The 22,134-nt window shown below is 37.2% G+C and overlaps 1 protein-coding gene and 1 pseudogene across 3 annotated transcripts; both read left to right on the forward strand.

The window, feature by feature from the left end:
- The first annotated feature begins 1,507 nt into the window (after window positions 1–1,507).
- LOC113280219 lies at window positions 1,508–3,789 on the forward strand (annotated as a pseudogene).
- A 3,637-nt stretch (window positions 3,790–7,426) lies between these two features.
- LOC113283823 (probable inactive histone-lysine N-methyltransferase SUVR2) lies at window positions 7,427–10,403 on the forward strand. 3 transcript variants are annotated; one of them, XM_026533208.1, is made up of 3 exons: window positions 7,427–7,736; window positions 7,820–8,234; window positions 9,555–10,403. In XM_026533208.1, exons 1-3 carry the CDS (start codon window positions 7,542–7,544, stop codon window positions 10,040–10,042), a joined length of 1,098 nt encoding a protein of 365 aa, XP_026388993.1. In that variant the 5' UTR covers window positions 7,427–7,541; the 3' UTR covers window positions 10,043–10,403. The 3 variants fall into 3 exon arrangements, with proteins under 3 accessions (XP_026388993.1, XP_026388994.1, XP_026388995.1); XM_026533209.1 differs by having other exon boundaries at window positions 9,597–10,403; XM_026533210.1 differs by having other exon boundaries at window positions 9,705–10,403.
- The last annotated feature ends 11,731 nt before the right edge of the window (window positions 10,404–22,134 follow it).

The following is a 22,134-nucleotide window of genomic DNA, read 5'->3' on the forward strand; positions in this document are numbered from 1 at the left end:
ATCATTGAATCTGCGAGCAGCACGATTAGAGTTTGAATTCCAATCAACATCTCGCATAATTTTCTCATCTTCAGCGATACCATCTACCCTCCTTATGCGAACAACCCATTTAGTCACGTTACTTTTCATAAAAGCGACGTAATAGTTCTTAAAGAAATTATCGAGAGTATACTCAACAGGATCTATAATTTTATCACGATGATCCTCTTTTCGCACTTCATTAGGGTAAGAATTTCCAAGGCCAACTGCGCGACGAGCATACTCTAATGGTATCCTAATAGCATCACCACTCAACTGAAATATTCCTCGTGCGAATCTCTCTTCAGCAAGAATTCTATAAAAGAGAGGAATCTCAGGGTTATATAAAGGAATTGGTAGAAATTGAAGTTGACCTAACACAATGATGATTTTTCGATTATTCCATTGATCAGATTTGATTAGATCAAGATTAAGTTCCGATGTGAAATTATATGAAGGAGGAAGAGAGAGTTCATAACCCCTCTGATTGAAATCAATTTTTAATCTGTTAAATTCAATCTCCATCTTTTTACCACCAGGAGCCATTGAAGAATGGGAATGAAGAGTATAAATTTGCAGAGAAGGTGAAGAAGAATAAAACAAATAAAAAGAGTAAGGTAGAAGAGAATATACAGGAAAGAGCGACCCGTTTTTCAAGATTTATTCTCATTAATGCGAAGAATTGAACGGATAAAAACATACGGTTAAAAAGGACGTGTCGAAAGATGAGTGGTTAAAAGGACACGCGTACATAAAGAAAGCTTGAAATAAGGGAAATTGTCAGTAAATTAAAAGCATAAAAGGATTAACATGTGGGATGACGTAAGGTGGAGGTTTCTCATATCGCTCACTCTGAAGAATAAGCAATATGAGAAGAGGCAAATGTAGGAGTTAAATATCGCACTCATTAGTAACTACGCGAAGTAAAGAATACAACCTAAGCGAACAACATCGCACACAGCAAAGTTGAGATGACGCACCAGATGATGTCAGCAAAGTCATGAGTTAAGTGTGAATAACTATGCGAAGAAGTATGTTATGCGAAGATTCACGATTGTACATGAGCGAATGTGTCGCATAATGACCTCGGAAATAATGAGTTTCTTAGTTGTCATCCACTACGTAAAATCCTATATAAAGGAAAGAGGTCATTACTTGTGAGGGAGTTCTAGAGTTAGTCTTGATCAAGAGGGAGAAAGAGAAAAAGTGAATTTAGGTTCCAAGTAAGATTGTTGTAATACTTGAATCTATTTTGTAAACATTCTCAACATTCAAGCAATCAAATAAGAATTCATAATGATCACCTAGTAATTGGATTAGTTTGAGTGAAGTGTAGTTGTAAGAAATCTTACAACTACATCTGGATATCAAAGTATTGGCACCCAAAAATGAAAACCATGTCTACAAATTTTAAGAAACTATTTGTTTTGTCTTCAGAAAATGAACTCCTATTGAATTTCAGAAAAGGTAGAGATTCAGATTCCCAAATATGAGTCCATCTTTTCGACAAAACACTAGTTTGTACTGCGTACTTAGTATCTATGAAAGACATGATTTGATGAATTATGTTATCAGGTAACCTACTGATTCTATCTTCCCCATTAGAAGAATAAGCTGCATTACTTGTTTCTTCCATTCTTAATAAGGATTAACCTAAGAAAACGCAAACCCCAAAATTCCTTGTTCTTCAAAACCCTAAAATCCAAATCTCCACATCTAATTTTGGGGGTTTAACATCAAGGGTTTTTCAATTCCATTCAGCTCAAGATTGATTAGCGATTAATCGATCTATTCAAGAGTTACTTAATCAAGCAGCAAGGCCAGGGAGTATGTATGTCTTCTTCCATCTGGTTGTTATTGAATTAGAGAAGACACTAAGAAATTAGTTCTTCACATTTGGGGAGTTTCAAGTTGATTGATTGATTCATTCATTCAGCTACTTGTTTCTAAGTTGATGGTGGTTGTCGTTGGTTTCAATTTCACATAGGTGTAAGTCTTTCAATCTATCTGTTTAGGTTTTTGAAGAAACAACTCAAATGGTACTTCCATTTTGCTGATTGGAGTTTAAGGTCAGCCTTATCTATCCTCCAAGGTAATACTCCTACAGGTACACGGAAACCAACTTACCGCCGACCGGCCGGACTTGGTGTTTATTATTAGAGCGATTCCTTTTCTGATTCTAATTTTTAGTTTTCATAGTCCATGTAGAACTCTATGAGACGTACATGCCTATAAATATAGTTTATTACTCTCTCCTTCTGATCATATCATATAATCCTTTCTTAAGCTAGAAAAAAAAAAGAGTAAAAAATTTCTTATATTCAACAGCAACAATGTGTTAGGAGAATTAAGTGGGAGCATGTACCGTGTTCTGCAACAGATGACCAAGGCAACAGTCATCGACGAGAAAGTTCTCAACGATTGTCTTAACGAAATCACTAGAGCTTTATTAAAAGCAGACGTTAACTTTGAGCTCGTTAAGAATATGACTATTCAATATCAAAAAGATTGTGAATTCTGATAAGTTAGTTGATGGTCATGACAAGCGCAATATCATCCAACATGCTATATTCGACGAGTTATGTAAGATGTTAGACACGGGGAAGCCGTCTTTTACTCCAAAGAAGGGGAAACCAAGTGTTGTAATGTTTGTTGGTTTGCAAGGGTCTGGAAAGACAACTAGTTGTACGAAATATGCACACTACCATCAGAAGAAAGGTTGGAAACCGGCGCTTGTTTGTGCAGATACGTTTCGAGCTGGTGAGTTTGATCAGTTGAAGCAGAATGCGACGAAAGCAAAGATACCGTTTTATGGAAGTTACATGGAAACAGATCCTGTAAACATTGCACGGCAAGGTTTAGAGAAGTTTAGGAATGAAAACTATGATCTTATTGTTATAGACACAAGTGGTCGCCACCAACAGGAAGCTTCTTTATTTGAAGAGATGCGTCAACTTGCTGATGCTACGCAGCCAGATCTTGTTATTTTTGTTATGGATAGTAGTATCGGTCAAGCTGCATTCAGCCAAGCGCAAGCCTTTAACCGAAGTGTTCCAGTCGGTGCTGTTATTGTTACAAAAACTGAGGGTAACGCAAAAGGAGGTGGTGTACTCAGTGCAGTCGCTGCCACAAAAACTCCTGTCATATTCCTGGGGACTGGAGAGCATGTGCACGAGTTCGAAGCTTTCGCTGCCGTTTGTCAGGCGTCTATTAGGCATGGGAGACATGTCTGGCTTCATGAACAAAATCCCGGAGGTTATGCCTAGTGAGCAACAACAGCAGGAGCTTTTCCAGAAAATGGTTGAAGGGACCTTTACACTGGCAACGATGAGGGAGCTATATCAGAACTCACTCAACATCGGTCCTCTCAGCCAGATTTTATCTATGCTTCCTGAATTCAATGCAAACAGCTTAATGCCTGAGGGTAATGAACAAGAATGGCGGGCCAAGATCAAACGTTACATGACCATTATGGATTCTATGACAAAAGAAGAGTTAGATAGCAACGATCCTAATCTAATAAAGGAGTCCCGGATCATGCGGATAGCACGGGGTTCAGGTCGTTCCATCCAAGATGTGAAGGACTTGTTAAGCGAGTACAAACGAGTAGGGAAAATGATGAAAGGATTGAAGATTCCAAAGAAGGGCGCTGGCGAAATATCTCGAAATATGAATGCACAACAGATGCTGAGGCAAATGAGTGGCATGGGTGGTCTACGAAATTTGATGAGGCAGCAGATGGGAATGCTTCAAGGAACGAGAAGTAATTGATAGCTAAGAGCATCTCCAATGGTGTTTCGGTATATATCCTATGTGGAAACCTAGCTTCTAGTTGACATTAAATATTCATAGAATCATGTTTTGATTAGCATCTCTAGTGGTAGTTGTATCCATATCTATTTTGATACAAGTGTCATTTAGTTATAGGTTATTTAATCTAAAATGTGGGCCAAAATAATTTTAAACACAAAATTTTTATGACGTGGGTATGGATGGGAGTATCTAAATTTAGATATTCTCATCCAAACTCAAACTGCCAACTCATATTAATTTTTGATTATCCAACTACCATTGGAGAGAAATTTTTATGTTAGATTATCTAAAATCTTATATGGCACCAATTTTTTTTTAGAGACCCAAACTCCATTGGAGATGCTCTAAGAGTTTTTAAATTTAGTGAATTTTCTTGATTTGCCAAGAGTTCTTGCTCTCCGTCCATTATATCAGATATTTTTCTAAAAAGATAAAAAATAAAAAATTCTACTACTAGAAAAATCTAGTTACTATACCTATCGGAGAACTCCAAGAAAAAATCATAATTACTTTTATTTTATTTATTAAGAGACTGACAAAAGAACTTTTATTTTATTTATTAAAAGACTGATAAAAAAAAATATTTACAAGGTATGGACAAGTCCCCTATAGACAAACCCAAGCTGGGAGCTCAAATCAAAAATTATTGTTTTCAAATAGGATGCGTTTCATAACATTTATTTCCATGGAATTTGCCATTTTTCATGAAAATAACGTATTTTCCGCCGTTTGATCAAAAATATATTTTCATGTAATTGTAGAAAATGTATAGTCTAAAATGTGTTTTAAATTTAATTACATGAAATTCCATTGAAAGTTTTTCCTTCCTCCTCCAGGATACTGATACCATAAAATATATTTTTATGGAACGTTTCTTTCTCTGCTATCAAAATTATATACAATAAAAATTATTTATCCTTATTTATTATAGGTAGCTATCACCACAATTAAGTAAATGTTTCTAATGTAGGAAATTTTACAAAGGGTAAAACAAGAAAAATGATGGTCATGTATCTAAGAGAAATCCACTTCTCACCCAATATATTGGCGACAAAGGGAGTACATAGTAAGAGGGAGATTGGTTTTTACTAAACGGAGGCTCGTTTTTATTTTATTTTCTTAACTAACATTGTATAGGTATAGGCAAGTCGATCCCATAGGAAAACCTAGCAAGGAGTTCAAACCCCAAATTATTCAAGCAGCATATATTAGTTTTACACAACAAAATGAACTAACCCTTGAATAGTTTACTCAGTGATGCTCTAACTAGTTTGTGAGCAATGAATAATAGTCCAAGAGTGTCAACCTTATAATATTATTGTTACGAAAATTCTCGGCAGACCGAGAAAAAAAAAACTAAAAGAAAACCGCCTCTCACAAAACGCCCCATGCACGTCTTTCGAGGGCGCAGGCCCACTGAGACACACAAAAAAGAAAAAAAATGTGTGAGAGGGGATTTTTTCATGGTGTCTTTTACTCGGTCTGTATAGAATTACTCTTATTGTTAATCTCTACTGGACCAAAGTCAAATGAGTATGATTAAGGTTTCTATATACGCAAATGATGGAATGACAAACCGAGATTTTCTACCGAGGGAAATAGAGAATGAGACCCGCTCTGCCCCATTCCTAATCCAGATGACGAGACCTTTCATCTCGTCCTTTCATTTTTCCTCTCGGTTGGTTTCTCAAGAGTTAGTCTAGCGGTTCGGTTTGTATATACATGTAATTTGCTACATCGGGAGTATGCCCAACTTTCTAGAAAAAGGAACCGGACGCGCCGTATTTTTAGAGTAAGACAAACCTAGATCACAAGTGGGTCAAGTAGATAATTAAACTTAAAGACAAGAATGAACCTGATTGGTTACTAGTCCAGGTCCAAAGTCTTCACTTAATTATCCTAAAATGTTGATGAATTTGATGCATGATATTATTTTGATTATCCTTGAGATAAGGATGAACCCGGAGGACACCTGGTCCAGATACATAATTAAAACTGATCCAGAAAACTTCAACCACAAAGGTAGACTTTTTCAGATCTATTTCCATGCATAGAGATCCTATTCATTGAGACATCATAGTATCCTTGCAAGTACACCCCCACATTCATTTTGCAGCAAAGCCAAGTCTGGTACCATTAAAACTATTGAGGTGGTGAATCATCATGCAGTTGTAATTAGTTAGCTAAAATCTCATCATCAATCAATTATGTATCTCGAGGAGTGTCGTTGGAACATATGCGCTACCACAGTTAATAAAAACATGGATTACAAATTTACAAGTAAGAGAAGCAAAAATGAAATGTACACTTACCCTTTTTTAGTCCACTTTGCATAATTTTGACGGATTTTTTCACAAAGTAACACATATATTCCATAATTTTATCTTTTGATATTTTTTTTATCATGAATAATTATTGATATTTCCGCGCATAAAACAATCGTTGTTACCAATATACAGGTAAATAAAATTGAAATTTCACTAAGAATTCCAATAGACCTATCTGGATTTACAAAAAGTTTCGTAAATTATGCTAAATAAAGCGAATATGGAGAGTACAAAATGTCTTTGATAATTTTGAGTCTCCAAAACCAATAATAATCCATAATATTTCATAGCTACATGGTATTTCATCACTTTATCGAACAAAAAGATTATTTGTCTACTTTCATACTCTTTTCGTCGATTTTGTTTAGGCATGATTTATCTCACACAAGCTCAACATAAAATTTTGAAATTCAAAAGTATTTCAAGAATAAAAAACTAAAGAAAAAAGTAAACAATATCTTTGGCTAATGCTCAAAACAAAATCTTGGAACCCAAATTTATTTCAAAAATAAAAGGCTAAAGTAAAGAAGAAAGTAAACAAAGTAGTAAAACTTTTGTTGATATGGAGATAAGTGTTAGATATCTTATTGATAACAAAAGTTAATATTAAATCCTTTTGATGATATATATGTATCATAAATAAAGGAAAAACTAGACCATATCATTTTGAAGATAGTGTATTTGACTATCCAATAATAATCTATACATTGAAGGAAAAGGATAAAGCCTGTTTGGATGACCATCAAGGAGTTACCTTTTGACTTCTATAAACTAAAAAGTAAGAAATCAGTTTCGGTGTAGAATTTCGAAACAACATCTACGAGCAAAAAACTTAATTTTTTTGTGAACAAAATGATCCTAGTTCTAACTTTTGTTTTTGATATCCAAAAACACTATTAAAATTTACTCAATCTAAAATAATTTCTGAAAATAATACCACATGCAGAATTAAAAAGAAAAAAAATCAATTTTTGTTAATTAGGGAAACTCATTCGTCCTTGAGCAGGTAAAGTTCAACGCCAACACTTGTTTCAACAACAAAAATCATTTTACTTTTGGTTCTTGGAATTGATTTCTGATTTTAGAAAAGTAGAAGCACTTCTAGTTGGGATATCCAAACATGCTCTAAATAATTTGCAAGTACTGCACAATCATACAATTTCCAGGTCCTTACCGGTTGGCCCACAACTCATAACAAACCCCTTGCTGCTCCACTGCGCACAGTGACTCACTCCAGCCTTTAACTGGCAAAACCCCCCACTCTCTGTTTCTCCTCACACTTCTGGAATTACTACCTCCTTTTACATTCTCTCTCCCTAGGAAAATCCCCCTTTTCCTTCTTCATTTTGCCCTAATTTTCATTTTAGGGTTTTGAGATCTTCAATGGCACCTCCAAATCCAAAAGCTCTAGCTGCATTCAAAGCTATGAGAGCATTGGGTATTCCAGCTGAGACAATCAAACCCAATTTGAAGAAATTATACAATCTCTATGATAAGAATTGGTCACTAATTGAAGAAGACAATTACAGAGCTTTGGCTGATTTCATATTCGAATCACAAGAAGAAGAAGCAAAAAAGGTAAAATGCAATCCCCATTGATTAGTATATGTTATTGTCTTTTCATGTTGTGTGTCTGAATGGGTTTTTGTCTGTGGGTGAAGGAAGAAGCAAATGTTGAAGCTCCATTGGTCAGTCCTGTTTCTGCAACACCACCACTGTTGAAAAGACCCAAAATTGAGAAGCTGCAGCATTTAGGTGGTGGTGGTGGTGGTGATGGGTTTTTGAATGGTGATGCTGTAGAGCCAGATGTTGCGCTGATTCGTAGAAACAAAAGAGCCCAAGATGAGCCTCGGGGACTAAAACATATGCCTAATGGAGCTGAATTTGGTTCTCATTCAGGGAAGGGTGGACAGCTTGAAGGAGATAAAGGGAAGTGGCTCGTTTCTCGTACATTTGGTTCAAGGGAGGAGGGGATATCAGGATCAAAAGGACCATCTGGTGAATGTGACAATGCCCAGTTTAATGTCTCTAGATCAGTGGTCTACCCAATTGAATCTGCTTCAATTAGAAATGAAGGTAAGTTGTGCCCTTCTAATTTTCGGTTATTGATATTTGCGTCTTGTAAATTCTGATTTTGTCAAATGTAGCTTTATCAAAATTCGGATACATTAAGATAAATGCATTCTGTAGTATAGTAATTGGAGCATATTTCGATTTTATCACATACTAGGGACTTTAACATACAATTATCAGTGGATATCACCTTGAATTTTGATGTTCTGCTGGCTGGATTTTACGTGGGAGTTCCAATCCTGTGAAACTGTCAAATGCAGTTCAATAGAAGTGGCATACATTAAGCATGCATTCTTTTGCATACATTAAGATGCTAAAGACTTTAACGTATGAGTACCAGTGTATAACCTTGGGTTTGGTTTCGATACATGAGACTTTTGATATGTTTCAAGGTAGACCCGTTCGAAACTTCAAACTAGTATGAAATTTCTGCCGATAATATTTTCCAAGTAAGCAGACATACTTCTAGCAGAGAATACATGCAAAAGATAGGTTAACATAGGGCATTCTTTGCAACTGTTTTTGGATTAAAATTGCTCAATGTAAATTCCAATTCCGCCCAAGTGAATCTGCTCTTATTAGCAATGGAGGTTTATGTTGTCCCTTCTAATCTTTGGTTATGGGTATTTGCATGTGTAAATTCCAACTCTGTCAAATGTGGCACATCGCATACCTTCTTTAACATAGCATTTGAAGCAAGTTTCATCTTTGGCACATAGTAGGGCTTTGATGTATGACTATATCACATTGAATTTTGCTTTGCACTTGACATTTTCGATATGTTACAAGCTAGACCCTTGTTGAAGTTTTATGAAATTCTTACAGATGATACTATAGTCAGAATACCTACTCTAGCAGAATACGTTCGCAGGATACATTGACACATAGGCCACAGCTTCACCAAGTGTTTTTGAGTCAAACGACTCAGTGTAGAACTTTGAACTGAAACAAAGAAACAAACGTGCAAAAACTTAGCTTTATGAATGGTTTAATTAGGGAAACCAATGTACATAAAAGAAGGAATCAAACAAAGTTGTTCTCAAAATTATGTTTCCTTAGTGTCTTTCACATGATCAGATATTCACCTGAACGAAACTTCTAGAGTTGGCTTGTTCGCTGAATTATTTTCTACTTCAGTTGAATTCTGTAAGAAAAGAGTGCAGGGGGTTTCAGTATTTAGGATGAGGAAGATTAAGAAGGCAATATACAGTTTATTTAGTTGTGTATAAATGAGTCATGCTTTTTTTTAGTTTGCATTCACTTTGCTAGAAATAATTTGATTGTTGTACTTCTGATTGCTGCATCAATACTACACGAGAGCAGAAAGAGCTTTGATTGAATACATGTTACCCTGTAATGCCAAAGGGAAATATGAAGATAATGGTTTGTCAGACAAACAAAGAAGGTCTGTAGCAACTGTGAAGACTCCAAATCCAGATCCATCCTCATCTGATTTAGAAATTGCTTCCTCAGAGCTGGGAGATGTCAAAATTTCCATGTGCCTAGATTTTGCCTCTGAAGAACCAGATTTCCGCATGCCAAATCTTGATGAAGTTCTGAAGATGGTTGAGGACAAGTGCATCAAGAATTACCAGATTACAGACCCCGGCTTTTCTTTACAGAAGCTGATGAATGACTTCTGCGAAACCTGTGTGGAAGCTGGAACCGAGACTGAAAAAGATGGAGAAGGCATTGTAAATGGAGTACCAGCCATCGATTCATTGAAGAATTCTTCTGCTCATCTAACAGCCAACAGCGTGCTCATTCTTTCCGCAGATGGTAAGGTGCAGAGTACATGGGACAGTAGCTAATTACATTGAAGGTAGTTTCTTTCTTGCGTTCGGATGTTTATTCAGTGAAGAAAACATGATAGCAAAACTAATTACTTCAGGCGACATACTTTAGTTATTTTATCTTGATAGATACAGGGGTGGTTAAGCTTGACGGGGTATACTAATACTATACAAGGGGTATATGAGATATACAAGTCCCAGATTTCTGTACTTGGCCAATTAGATTTCAAGGCTTGAGACCATTTTATCATTGCGTCGATTCAGACCTGATGGAACAATAACAGTAACTTAACCCAATCTCTGATACTTGGCAGAATATGTGTTGTTGGGAAATATTGATTGACACTGCAGCTAATGGTGTGATATTTTTCTTCTTTGAGCGCTCTTTCTGGTTTGTCTACTGCAGTAATATTATGCACTATTTAGCTTCTTGGTACCTAGCAAATGATCAAGCATATTGGTTTGGTACCTAATGTTTTGAAAATTTTAAAAAATGGTATCTGGACCTGTCATTGACAAGGTGTAGTTTATGTACAGCTAAAAACCAAGCCGTTTACACAATTTTTTAATACAAAAAAAAACTAGAAACAAAGTTGTGATGAAGAGAAGGCCATTTGGTGGTGCTGAGCTCTAATGCAGCAAAGAAGAGAAATTATCAAGTTTGACAAACATAGGTTCAGCTGAGACGTACTCTCCAAACATAGCTGCCATGTACTTCTCAGACTCACGATCGATTGATTTTTCATCTTCAATGATCTTACTAGTTTTTCCTAATGCTCCAAGATCCTTTTCTGCCACTGCAAATTTCACAAAACAATACAGAGTAAGGAAACAGAAAGAATGAATGAGAAAGAAATTAGAAAGACTGAAACTAGCTCCGCTGAACAAGTTACAGTTAACAAATCATCGAAGTTGAAAATCAATAGTCGTCCGCAAGAACACTAACTGAACTGTTGAACAGAAATAATCTTACGTTCGTCTACCATCAAACATTCCTCATTCGTATGTCTCTCCTCCAACTTCTCCAGGTTTGGCATTCCTTTCTGGAATTTTCTTCTGCTAGCCATTACAGCATCATGCGCCTCCATATAGCGAGCACATAATTCTGCACAAAAATAATAAGTCAATAAAGAATGAGTTAACATAGGCGAAACTAATAAGGGAATTGAAATAGATAAACAAGAAAAAAACCAGAAAATCTCTATCGAACAAGTGAAATCCTAATAAACAAACTAATGACAAAACCTAAGATTAAGGTTTTAGGGTTTATGGAATCAACATGGAAAACTTTATCTAGGCGCCTAGGCGAGCGCCTAACTCGCCTTTCACACTCCAAATAACAAGTAAAAAAAGGAAACTAACCAGATGGAGACATTGATGATGATGATGTTGTCATTTTCTTCTTCAGACTTCTGATACTGAAAAAACCAAAGTAAAATAATAACAATATAAGAAACTCGTACATAAAAAAATAGATAAACTAGGGATGTTCCAATCCTCGTAAAATTATTGATAAACAGAGGTTTTACCATTATACGGGCAGCTTTGTCTGTTTCGTAATCCAAGGTCAGGCCAGGCCAGACGAGCCTCATATTCAACTGCAAAAAATAACCTGTCAGGCCAGACACCCAAAATAGGAATGCTGAGATCAAACAACTGCTCAAAACCGGTTCCATTCGCCAGGCCAAAAAGGCTATGGACTTTTTGCATACTAATTGTATATCAATAATATGATTTTAGTTGATTTTCCTTTGTTGTGGTTAAAAGTTGAATCAAGTTCTCTTCTTAGAGCTTCTGGCCCCACCAGAGAGTATTTTGACCAATAAAAAACTCAAGTTGTTTCACCCCACCAATATTTCGACCGGGAACACCACCGAACTCCAGCTTTTTCACACCACAAATATTTCCATACAATTAAAAGAGACTTGCGTCTCAATCATCACAAATAATTTTCCCTCTACAACTAAACCCTAATCACCGATGGTTTACCGACATGGTGGTAGGAGACGTAGTAGCAATGTCAATCCAACCCATCTATATCGAGAGATCAATCACTATAATAATTGATAGTTACGTATAAACAGACACATAAGGAAAAAAAATCCAGATAAACAGCAGAGGATGTCTACTTAACAGGGTAATGTTAGGGTTTTCTTTTGTGATAAAATGTGTGCATTCTATTAGAGTATTTTTTTTGTTCAGTTTGGTTATGCACATGAGCTTCCTACTGTAACGTGCTTATACTGTGTATTGTTCACGAGGAAAAAAAGAGAAAAACAAACTGTGTATACTTCATGGTGAAATAAACAAATTGTTGGTGAGTAAACTGTGTGCAATCTCTTGGTTATTTTGTGCTTTTCTGTTAAATATCAGATTACAACAATGATTTTCTAACCTACTAATTGTTTTGTGGAAAAAGAAATTAGTTTTTTTACTGCATGTGTTGATTTTCAGATCTTACTTGAGTTTAGAAGTCAATTAATGGCATGCGTATCTGAGACTGATATCTTTAGTAATCACGGAGATGGTTTGTGAGGTTTTTGAATTGGAAGTTCAAGTTTGATACTTTGAGATTGTAGATTGTACTGTTTGTTGATGCTAGAGATGACATTAGAAGAAGGCAAAGAACCTGTGACTGTTAGAACAAGTAGGATTTTACATCAGAAAATTGTATTGTTATGGTGGAATAGCAATGGGTATTATATTGGACACTCGAGGATTTGGCAGAGACAGGCAACCACGTAACATGATTGGGTCAGAAGACGCTTCTGGAGATATGGATTTTATGGTCTGTTTCAGACATAAAAGTATGGATTATCTGCTTCTCCATAGATTCAAATGCCTTCTTCAGTGCCTTATACAGGTTCTTGGTGCACTTGGATGGGACATAATGGGATTACAAATTAATAGAGTTGATATTCTATTTTCCAGGCACTATCCTGTTCATTTTTGTTTTGGTTGTTTTTGCAGACGAAAGATGTCGTGGATGGCAGACACGAAAACAAGTTGTATTTTGTGGTATATGTAACTATGGTAAAAACAAGATGTCTCACATATATCCTCTTGCCTACTCTTTTAACAATACACTAAAATCAGACCACCATTTAGTTACTTTGGAAAGCATCTTTGTACCAAAAGTGAAGAAATATCCGTTTAATCGAGTTCTTAAGAAACAATTCTTAGTTTTGAGAGGCCATATAGGGTTCTGAGTAGGAGTATATTTAGTTTCTTCCTAGCTAGAATGATCGAGTGCAAGCATTTAAGTGCTCCTTTTGGGTTCAACTACAACATGGTGATACTGTGAATTCTATGTAACTATATACTGTGCCAAAGGTAGCAAATGACAGACTGATTGCTACTGGACTTCTAGTGAATTTCTACACCTTATTAACATGGACAGTCCAGGCTTATTAAACAACAAAGTATGTGAACATTATTAGCACAGGCAATCCAAATACGTGTGCCTATCTAAAATCCAGGCATCTCTATCTAAAATATGGAAACCAGATTTACCACCTTCAATTATGGGGCGAATCTAAATACGTATCTAACTTCAATTCTAACATCTCTATCTAAAATACGGAAACCTAAATTTTAACAACAAATAATACAATTTAATTCCTAAATATTACCTATTTCTCCCTATTTCATGCTTCTTCTTAACAAGATATCTAGGCCCGTGCAGAGCACGGGCGTAGCACCTAGTATAATTTGAGGCCAAAATACTGGCTCCAGAATGAAAGTTAGGCCAAAAGCTTAAATTCTAGAGCTCCTGTCCCCCGACCAATAAAAATAGAGGGTTTCCAATGATTTTTAATGATTTTTCGGCACCCACGCCTGGGTAGGTGATGTGTATCTTCCAACAATGTGATAAGTTTTCACTCGCGTTTCTCCGTCTCCCATTTTTTTCTCATGAACCCTATACAGCAAATATCCGTAACCCTAACTTTCCATCTGCTGCTTATTTGGCTCTCGCCTCCCACTCTCTCTTAATAAGAGGTCGATGGCATCTACCATTATCATATGATTTTAATTGATTGACGTAAAATTGTAGCTGTTGCTGTTGCTTATGGGGATTTTGAATCTGCTTCTTATGCGAATAGCATCTATCAGTTTCCTCTCCATTATTTCTTCTATACTTATGTTTGTATACTCGATTCAGCTTTTTTCATAGATAGCAACGTACCAGTCACAATACCTAATAAAAACAGTTTATATGCGTCAGCTTTTTCATATATTCTTACGAAGGTAATATCAGTCCCAACATCTAATTAAACACAATTTCTGTTTTCAGGTAAAAGAAATTCGCCAAACAACTAAACCCTAATCGTGAAAAGGTAATCAATCCTTTTTATCTTCCTGTACGGTTTATGAAATCTGAGGTCTTTTGATGATTTTATTCAGTTCTTTCCTCCATTTATCTTTTCAGGCATTTTGATTCGTAAGTTGCCCATGTATGCTTCTTAATCAGTAAGACCCTCGGCCGGAACTTCATAATCAGTTGCCTATGTGTGCTTCATATCAATTTCATATTAAATCATATTGGTTTTGTCTTTTCAGGCATTTTGATGGTTTTCTCAATCAGCTTTGAAATTTACAAATTTTACTTGGGCAATCTGGGTTTAAGAAAAATGATCTCTAATAGTTGAGCTTAACTATCAGGAATCGAATGGATGATATGCTGATCATAACATAATTTCAAAAACTATATGTCGTTGTCGTTATTTATTATTTATTCAATCTGTTAAATTGCGTCATTAACAGAGCTAAGTTGTGTACAAGTACCCTTTCTCATATCCTCACCAAATGTGTTGTCAGGTATCATTCCTGACTTTAGAGGCTGGGTTCTAAACAATACATCAATTCGTGAAATGGTCTTTTATGTTGTTGGTTGGTTGAAGAGAGGTCCTGCTGGCATCATTGGATAAAACCACTATTATGCCACCGAAACAATAAGCACACTAACCTTTCCTAGTTTAATTGGGCGCCATTGCTTCCAATTGGGGGTCATGGAATTTTGTTTGCACCCCAAAATTTTCAGGGGTGTAAATATCGCAATATGAATATACTATTTTACCCTTCACTAATTGAAAATCAGTTTCACTAATTAACTACCCTAATTAAGGCCCCTAATCTATATACCCTAATTAAATCAAAGAGAAAATCAGTTTCTCTTTTATCTTCATCTTCCTCTCCTCCCTTTCTCTTCTCCACCTCAACCATTAACGACTCCATCTCCACCGAGGAAAATTCTTCGAACCGATTCATCGCGTAATCGTCGATGATAAAACTTTAATCGACGATTAACTTCTTCTACAAATATGGCTAAAACAAAGCAAATCGCTCGCAAAGCACTACAAATTCCTAATCTTGTAGATACGGTGAATGCAAAGGTATACATGCGAAGAGCTCCTGAAGCAAGCAAATCGAAATCCAAAAAGGGAATGGCTCCAATTAGAGGGTACGTGAACTTAAACCCACCTCCTATTCGATGTTTTGGTTGTTTTTTGATTGTGTAATCGAGATTGGTAACTGAAAAATAGAAGTTACAGAGTGAGAGTCGTTAGCATCGAAGAAATAATACCCTAACGACTCTTACATTGCATGCTTTTTCTATGAAAAATCGTTAACCTGTTAGTGTAAATATGACGACCCTTGTTCTGCTACTTCGACCTTTTGTGCCCTAGAATAGAGTCGTAGCATATTAGGTTGAAGATGACGACTGTAGTTTGACGACCCCAAATTAGTGCGTAACGACTCTGGGTTGAACTTGAACTGCCTTCTGTTGGAGAAAACGATAGAGTCGTCAGTAGTATATAATCCCTAGACTAGAGTCGTTAGTAATCTATAATCCCTAGAGTCGGCATCTCTTTTAAAGGGTCGGCATTTACTTGTTTGACGACCCAAGTTTAATCTTTAACGACCCTTTAAGGACCAAAATCATCATCACTGTCCAATTTTTGCAAAGAGTCGTTACCTTATAAATTATAGTTGTTACTTTGTAATGAAGAGTCGTTAGTTTGTTAGAGCATATCATTGACGACTCTTTAACTGATAGAGATAAAGTTGATGTCTTATATTTATTTTTTTCGTTTGGAATGTAGTGACAAGAAAACGAAAGCCAAGGTTGAAATCATGATAACTCCTCCTTCGAAACCTCCCTGCAACGATAAATACTTACTTGCCGGTCCATTGCGCGGAAGAAGGCCGAGTGAGGTATCATTTTCTATCACCGAACCAAGAGACAAAGGTAATGAGTTTTCCGATTCGTCAGAATCAGACACTCCTGTTGTTTCATCTAACACTAGTGCCAATGAAGAAGATGAACAAGAAGAAGAGCAAGTAGAGGAGGAACAGGGTGTAGAACATGAGATACAAGAAGAAGAGATTCAAGAAGAAGAAGAGGAACAAAAAGAAGAGCAAGAAGAGGAGAAAAAGGGTGAAGGTAATGGTAGTGGTGATGATGAGGATGATGGTAATGAGGAGGAACAACATAAAGGTAATAATGGCGGTGATGATAATGATGATGAGGAGGAAGAGAATGAAGGTAATGATGATGAAAAGGATGAAGGTGGTGATGATGGTAAAACCACTGTTGAGGATGAGGAAGAGAATGCAAAGGAGAAAAATCCGGTAAAGAGGGTTAAGAAGGATGGAACAGATATTGCACCCAGTGCGAGACACGTTCCCGCTACTCATTTGATGTTGCCTCCTCTTCGAGGTGGTAAACTTAGAGGAGAACCTAGATATGGGGGCAAAGTTCTATTTGGATATCCTGGATCGTGGGCTCATTGCATTAGTGAGACAATCGTAAGAATCCCAAATTTGCTTGCTATTTGATTAGTTGGTGTTAACTTGTTTATGTTTTGTTTTTTAAATACGTATTTGTTTATGTTTTGTAGGATCATAAGGATGCCGCACGTCTTTTCCGGCACCAATCTTCTTTCAAGAAAATGGAGTTGTGCTCGCTAGAAGGTGAATGTGCAAGAGTTATAGATTTGGTTGAAAACTCAGGTTTGTACAATGTCGTTCTGAACTCTGTGATTGCGTATGACAAGGTCGCAGTATCTAGTTTCTGTGAAAGGTATCACGCTGAAGTCGACACATTCCAACTTCCTTTTCGTGAGATGGCGATAACTCCTGATGACGCAAAACAGATATTAGGGCTGCAGGTCGAATGCAAATCAACCGGTGAGAAGTTCAAGAGAAGGCCTAGTTGGGAAGACATTTATACATGGACTAAGAACTTGTTTGGATGGGATTCCTAGAAGACTAATGGGCTTTTCTATAAGGGACTCAAGTACCCGAAGAAAGAGTTCAAACTTGTAGATATTAGGAACATGTTTTCTGGGAGAGAAAAGAAGGAAAAAGAAGGAGGTCTCTCTGATATGGAATGTCGTTATGCGGCGGCTGGGTATTTGTTGTATGTCCTTGCGTCGGTTATATTTCCTGACAGCGAAGGTAACCGGGTGAGCGCCAACCTTCTTCAGCTGTTGGATCCCTTGGAAGATGTGAGCAAGTACTCTTGGGGGACTGCCATAATTGCACACCTGAATGGTCAGCTTTCTCAGGGATCTCGCAAACTAACTTCTCAAATTAATGGGAATTTGGCTCTAATCTAGGTATTTGGATTGATGAAAGTTTTCTTATTTTTGTACATTTTAAAAATTGAATTATTTATGTTTATTTGATTGGTTGCTATAGGTGTGGATTTATGATCATTTCCCATCACTGATCAAAGATAATGAAGATGTGGAACTCAACCCACAATGGAGCAAAGGTAGTCCAACGGGAACCAAATACTTGTTCACTGGATCTCAAGATAGGGAACAAACTGATGCGTTGATACAAATGCGTCAAAAACTTGACAACATCACGGATAAAGAGGTAGTCTTCAATCCGTACAAGAATAATAGAGTTGGCTTAATGGAAGATGTCGTGTATTACCATGGCCCTTTGTTTCACCCTAACGGTTTTTCAATGTACAATCCGATAAGAATCATGCGTCAACTTGGTTTTATTCAAGATTCACCTGATGCGGATTATGTACCTCCGTTCAAGCACAAGTTGGAAAAGTGCGAGGCTGACGAAGCGGGTATAAAGGTGGCTTATGAACCTGAAGTTGATGTCAAGCATTGGAATGATAGACACTCTAGGCTTGTAGATATCTCATGGTGGGTGCATGCGGATGAAGGTCATGAGGCAACACCGGATTACGTCGAATGGTATGAAGGATTCTCCCATGGTAGGCTGATATGGGTAGATCCGACTCCGGGTAGGAGGACCAACAGAGCATCTACCTCTTCTTCTTTTTAAGTCGACAGTAGAGATGCTACTTCCATTCTGACACTAGTGGTGAGTATTTAATTTTGTAATTGTATTATTCATCTACATATAAGAGAGTTAATGTGAATTTTTTTTTGAATGCATATAGAGGGAGTGAATGAAGCATCTTGTCAAGGCTTTTTGTTGCTCGGCTGACAAAGGGGAAGTGATGGATCCTGCGAAGTAACGTCGGTACGCTGATTACTGCACGCACATTGAAAATCCCAATGCAAATAAGATGTTCAAGGAGCTGGCTAAGGAAGGTAAGAGGAGCCGGAAATCACGTAGACAAAGAGCACAAGAAGTTGCTGAGCATGGCCAAAGTAGCCAACATCATGATGAACATCCCTCAGAGGTACATGAAATTACTAGAGAAGATGTTGGTTCCCCAGAGGGTGCTCCTCCTAAGAAAAGCCGGAGAGTTAGCAGGTCAGGGAGGCAGTAAGGTGGTGGTCGAGGTCGAGATGGTTGACTTCAACTTATGTTAATTTTACTTTATGAATTGAACTTAAGTGTGTATTGAAACAACTTATGTGTTTGGTTTGGAGTCTTTGTTTCGAGTACTTTTATGTTTGGTAACTCCTGTGTTTGTTGAAAATACTATTCTTTCAAGTATGCTCGTTGGAACCATGTAGTACTCCAATGCAGACAACATTTCCCTTCCTCATACCAAGGGTCGTCATCTTCATTTCATAGTACTTTGACGATCCTAATTGTATTTGCCACTTCAACACATAGAGTCGTTAATATCCTCAAATAGAGATCTAACGACCATTTTTCCAAAAACATCCAGGAGATGGAAAGAATATTTCTGGATAGAGTCGTCAGTGTTTATAATGAAATCAATGACGATCCTTGGTTAAAAAAATATATCTAGGAGGTTTGAATTTATTTGGCTAGAGTCATTAGCTTTTTCATGTCAGTGACGACTGTTTGTTGGATTTAGGAGTCGTTACTCTGTTATGGATACCTGTGACGACTCTCATTTTGAAACTAGAAAGGATTTTGATTTCATTAGGAAAATAACATTACATCTATCTTGTATTACATAAGAGTTAATATGGGTATTCTTAAAGTTGATGCATCAAATGTTCGTCAACGTTATATATTCTTTATGGTGAATGAAACTTAGTTTCCCCATTACGTATTGTCCATAACCCATCGAAACGTTCCAGCTGAAATTAAACGAGGAATGTTATAACTTTGAAGCATGACAGAAGTATAAATATTAACGGAATAGTCACTTTTTCCTTAAGAGGAGCTCTTGGATGACGAAGTAGATCCCAACGGTCTGTTTTTTTGAAATTCAAAATAAGGGTCGTTATTTTTGTTTTTACACAAGATGACGACTCTGGAGATAACCAGAGTCGTCACATTTTTACTCAAACTGATAACGACTCTTTATGAAAACATTACATGTTATTGTTCTTTCCGGTGCGAGATTTAACTACCATTGCGGCTTCGATGTGATGAAACTGCTCTCCTCTCCATTTGGTATATTCTTTTTGGGCCGCACGTCTATCGCCTTTGTGCCTCGCGAGAAACTCGTTGTACTTGTTGCACAATCTCATAACGTGAATTGTCCTATCACGAATGTGGGGACGGTTCATAATCATAGCGTAGATGCGCGTGGAAATTAAGGAAAGGACCGCAACCAACGTTTATCCAAAATATGCTTTCATCTTTTTCTTATTCGTCAAGATCTTTGACGCTGTAATAGTTTTTAACCCATTCGGTCTCTTCCTCGACTTGCTTGAATACTTCCCGGAGATGCGCTTGTTCTTTTCCCCGTTTTTCAGCCTCGCGCATCTCTAATTCTTCCTTTGTAGGATATGGCGTAACGACTCTTGGTTTTTAGCATCTTCTAAGTATGCTTTCAATTGATGAAGGAATTTCCATTAAAAAAAAAAGCTTTCATAAGGTTGTTTTGAATTGATTTTGCACCTTGATATGTTCCTCTACTTATAGAATAATTTGTAACGGCTATTTTTTACGGAAAAAGTGTATAGAAAAAGAGCCGTTGGGGTTTTTTGAAAACAGTCGTCATTGTATACACTGTCAATATGAAGACTGTTGTACAATCCACTACAGTGGTTTAGGTATCTGAAAACACCAATGACGACCCTATGTTGAAAAACCTTCCAGGAGACGACCTAATTTGGACCATTAGAGTCGTTAGGGTATCTGAAAATACCAATGACGACCCTATGTTGGGAAAACATCCAGGAGACAACCTAATTTGGGCCATTAGAGTTGTTAGGGTATCTGAAAATATGACTGACGACCCTATGTACAAATATTAGGGTTCAGGATACAACCATTATCAAAAAGTATGCTTAAAAATGCAATGCATAGTTTTGAATGTACATTTTGTCTCACGATTCATCGCCCATGTCTACGTAAACCGGAGTTGGGTCCATAGCATTCCAAAGGTTCATTCCATACTCGTACTGATTTGTCCACTCCTTGGTGTAGTCTCCCCAATCACCATAGGCCACCCGTGGTAAAGGACATTCTTCGGAAATATTCAAACCTATGTAATGGTTATTGTTGACATGTGCCATTACAATTTTTCTTTTCTTTATCGCCGCGTCACACCGAGTTCTTGAGGGTACGTACATACAAGACGCTCCGGGGAATCCTTTGCTGAATACAATTACCACACAAGTGAATGTGTCCACTAAGAGTTGACCACCAAAAGGCATTTGCATCCAAAACTTATAACGGACCTTTTTCGACCCCTCCTCCATTTCACGTTACAAACCAACTCCCTAAACTTCATTTCCCTCTCTTTTGGATCTCTTTCCATGAGCATTGTCAAATACAGTTGTTTGTCCTGAACAAGCTTTTCTGCCATTTTTTTCCTTGCATATTGGATTTGGGTGAGCTTAAGTTCGTCGGCCTCGTTGAAATTCCATAATTGTTCCGTTGCAACATGGTAACCACAATTTCCATCGCCGTCAACGTCGTCGGTGGATATAAGGTGATCCAAGATGACGCGAGGAAGTTGATCGGTGTACTCTTTATACAAAGTATAAGTAACACGATATGGTCTTCCTTGAGAATCTTTAGGGGTGCGCGGATTTCCCTTAATTCCGCTTATGGTCACCATTCCGCTAGTTTGGCTTTTCTGGGTACCGACCACATGCTCTGCAACATCCATGTCTTCCATTCGTTTCACTTCTGTTTCACTTTGGGTCAAATCATCCTTTTTTGGTCGACCCTTTGCCTTGGGGAGGAGAGACTTCTCATACTATGTATATTCCGCCTGGACATAATCATGACGTGACGAGTCACTTTTGCAACTTTTGGACGCCTTCACGGTTTCTCTAAATGATTTTTTTGTTGTTGGTCTGCCCGATGGTTTTTGTTTGATTGACTCTTCTTCTACTCCCAAGCTCTTACGGGCAGCCGACCAAAAATTAGAAACCAATATTTGTCTTCTCGCACAATGCGCTTTTTGATATTTCTCACTGATATACTTGCCAATCTCAAGGTCTCCAAATTTTTCATCAGCGGCTTCTGTGGGATTAGGGGTGAATTAAAGTTGCTTCCAAAAAGGATCGATATCTTCAATAGGAATGAGCAACTTGTAACCACCAAGCTTATGTCTACACGGGAGGACAAGCCACGTCTCAGTTGTACAATTACAGTTCATCACTTTTCCACTTGAAGCTTTTGCTCGAAGTTTGTGAAGTTCAGCCATCATATGCTTTATTTCCCACCATGACACTTGGTGCGAAACCCCGAGTAGCAATTGTTTGTCTTCCAGGTATTTCTTTAAA

The sequence above is a fragment of the Papaver somniferum genome, chromosome 5, assembly GCF_003573695.1.
Source record: "Papaver somniferum cultivar HN1 chromosome 5, ASM357369v1, whole genome shotgun sequence".
NCBI classification, from domain to species: Eukaryota; Viridiplantae; Streptophyta; class Magnoliopsida; order Ranunculales; family Papaveraceae; genus Papaver; species Papaver somniferum.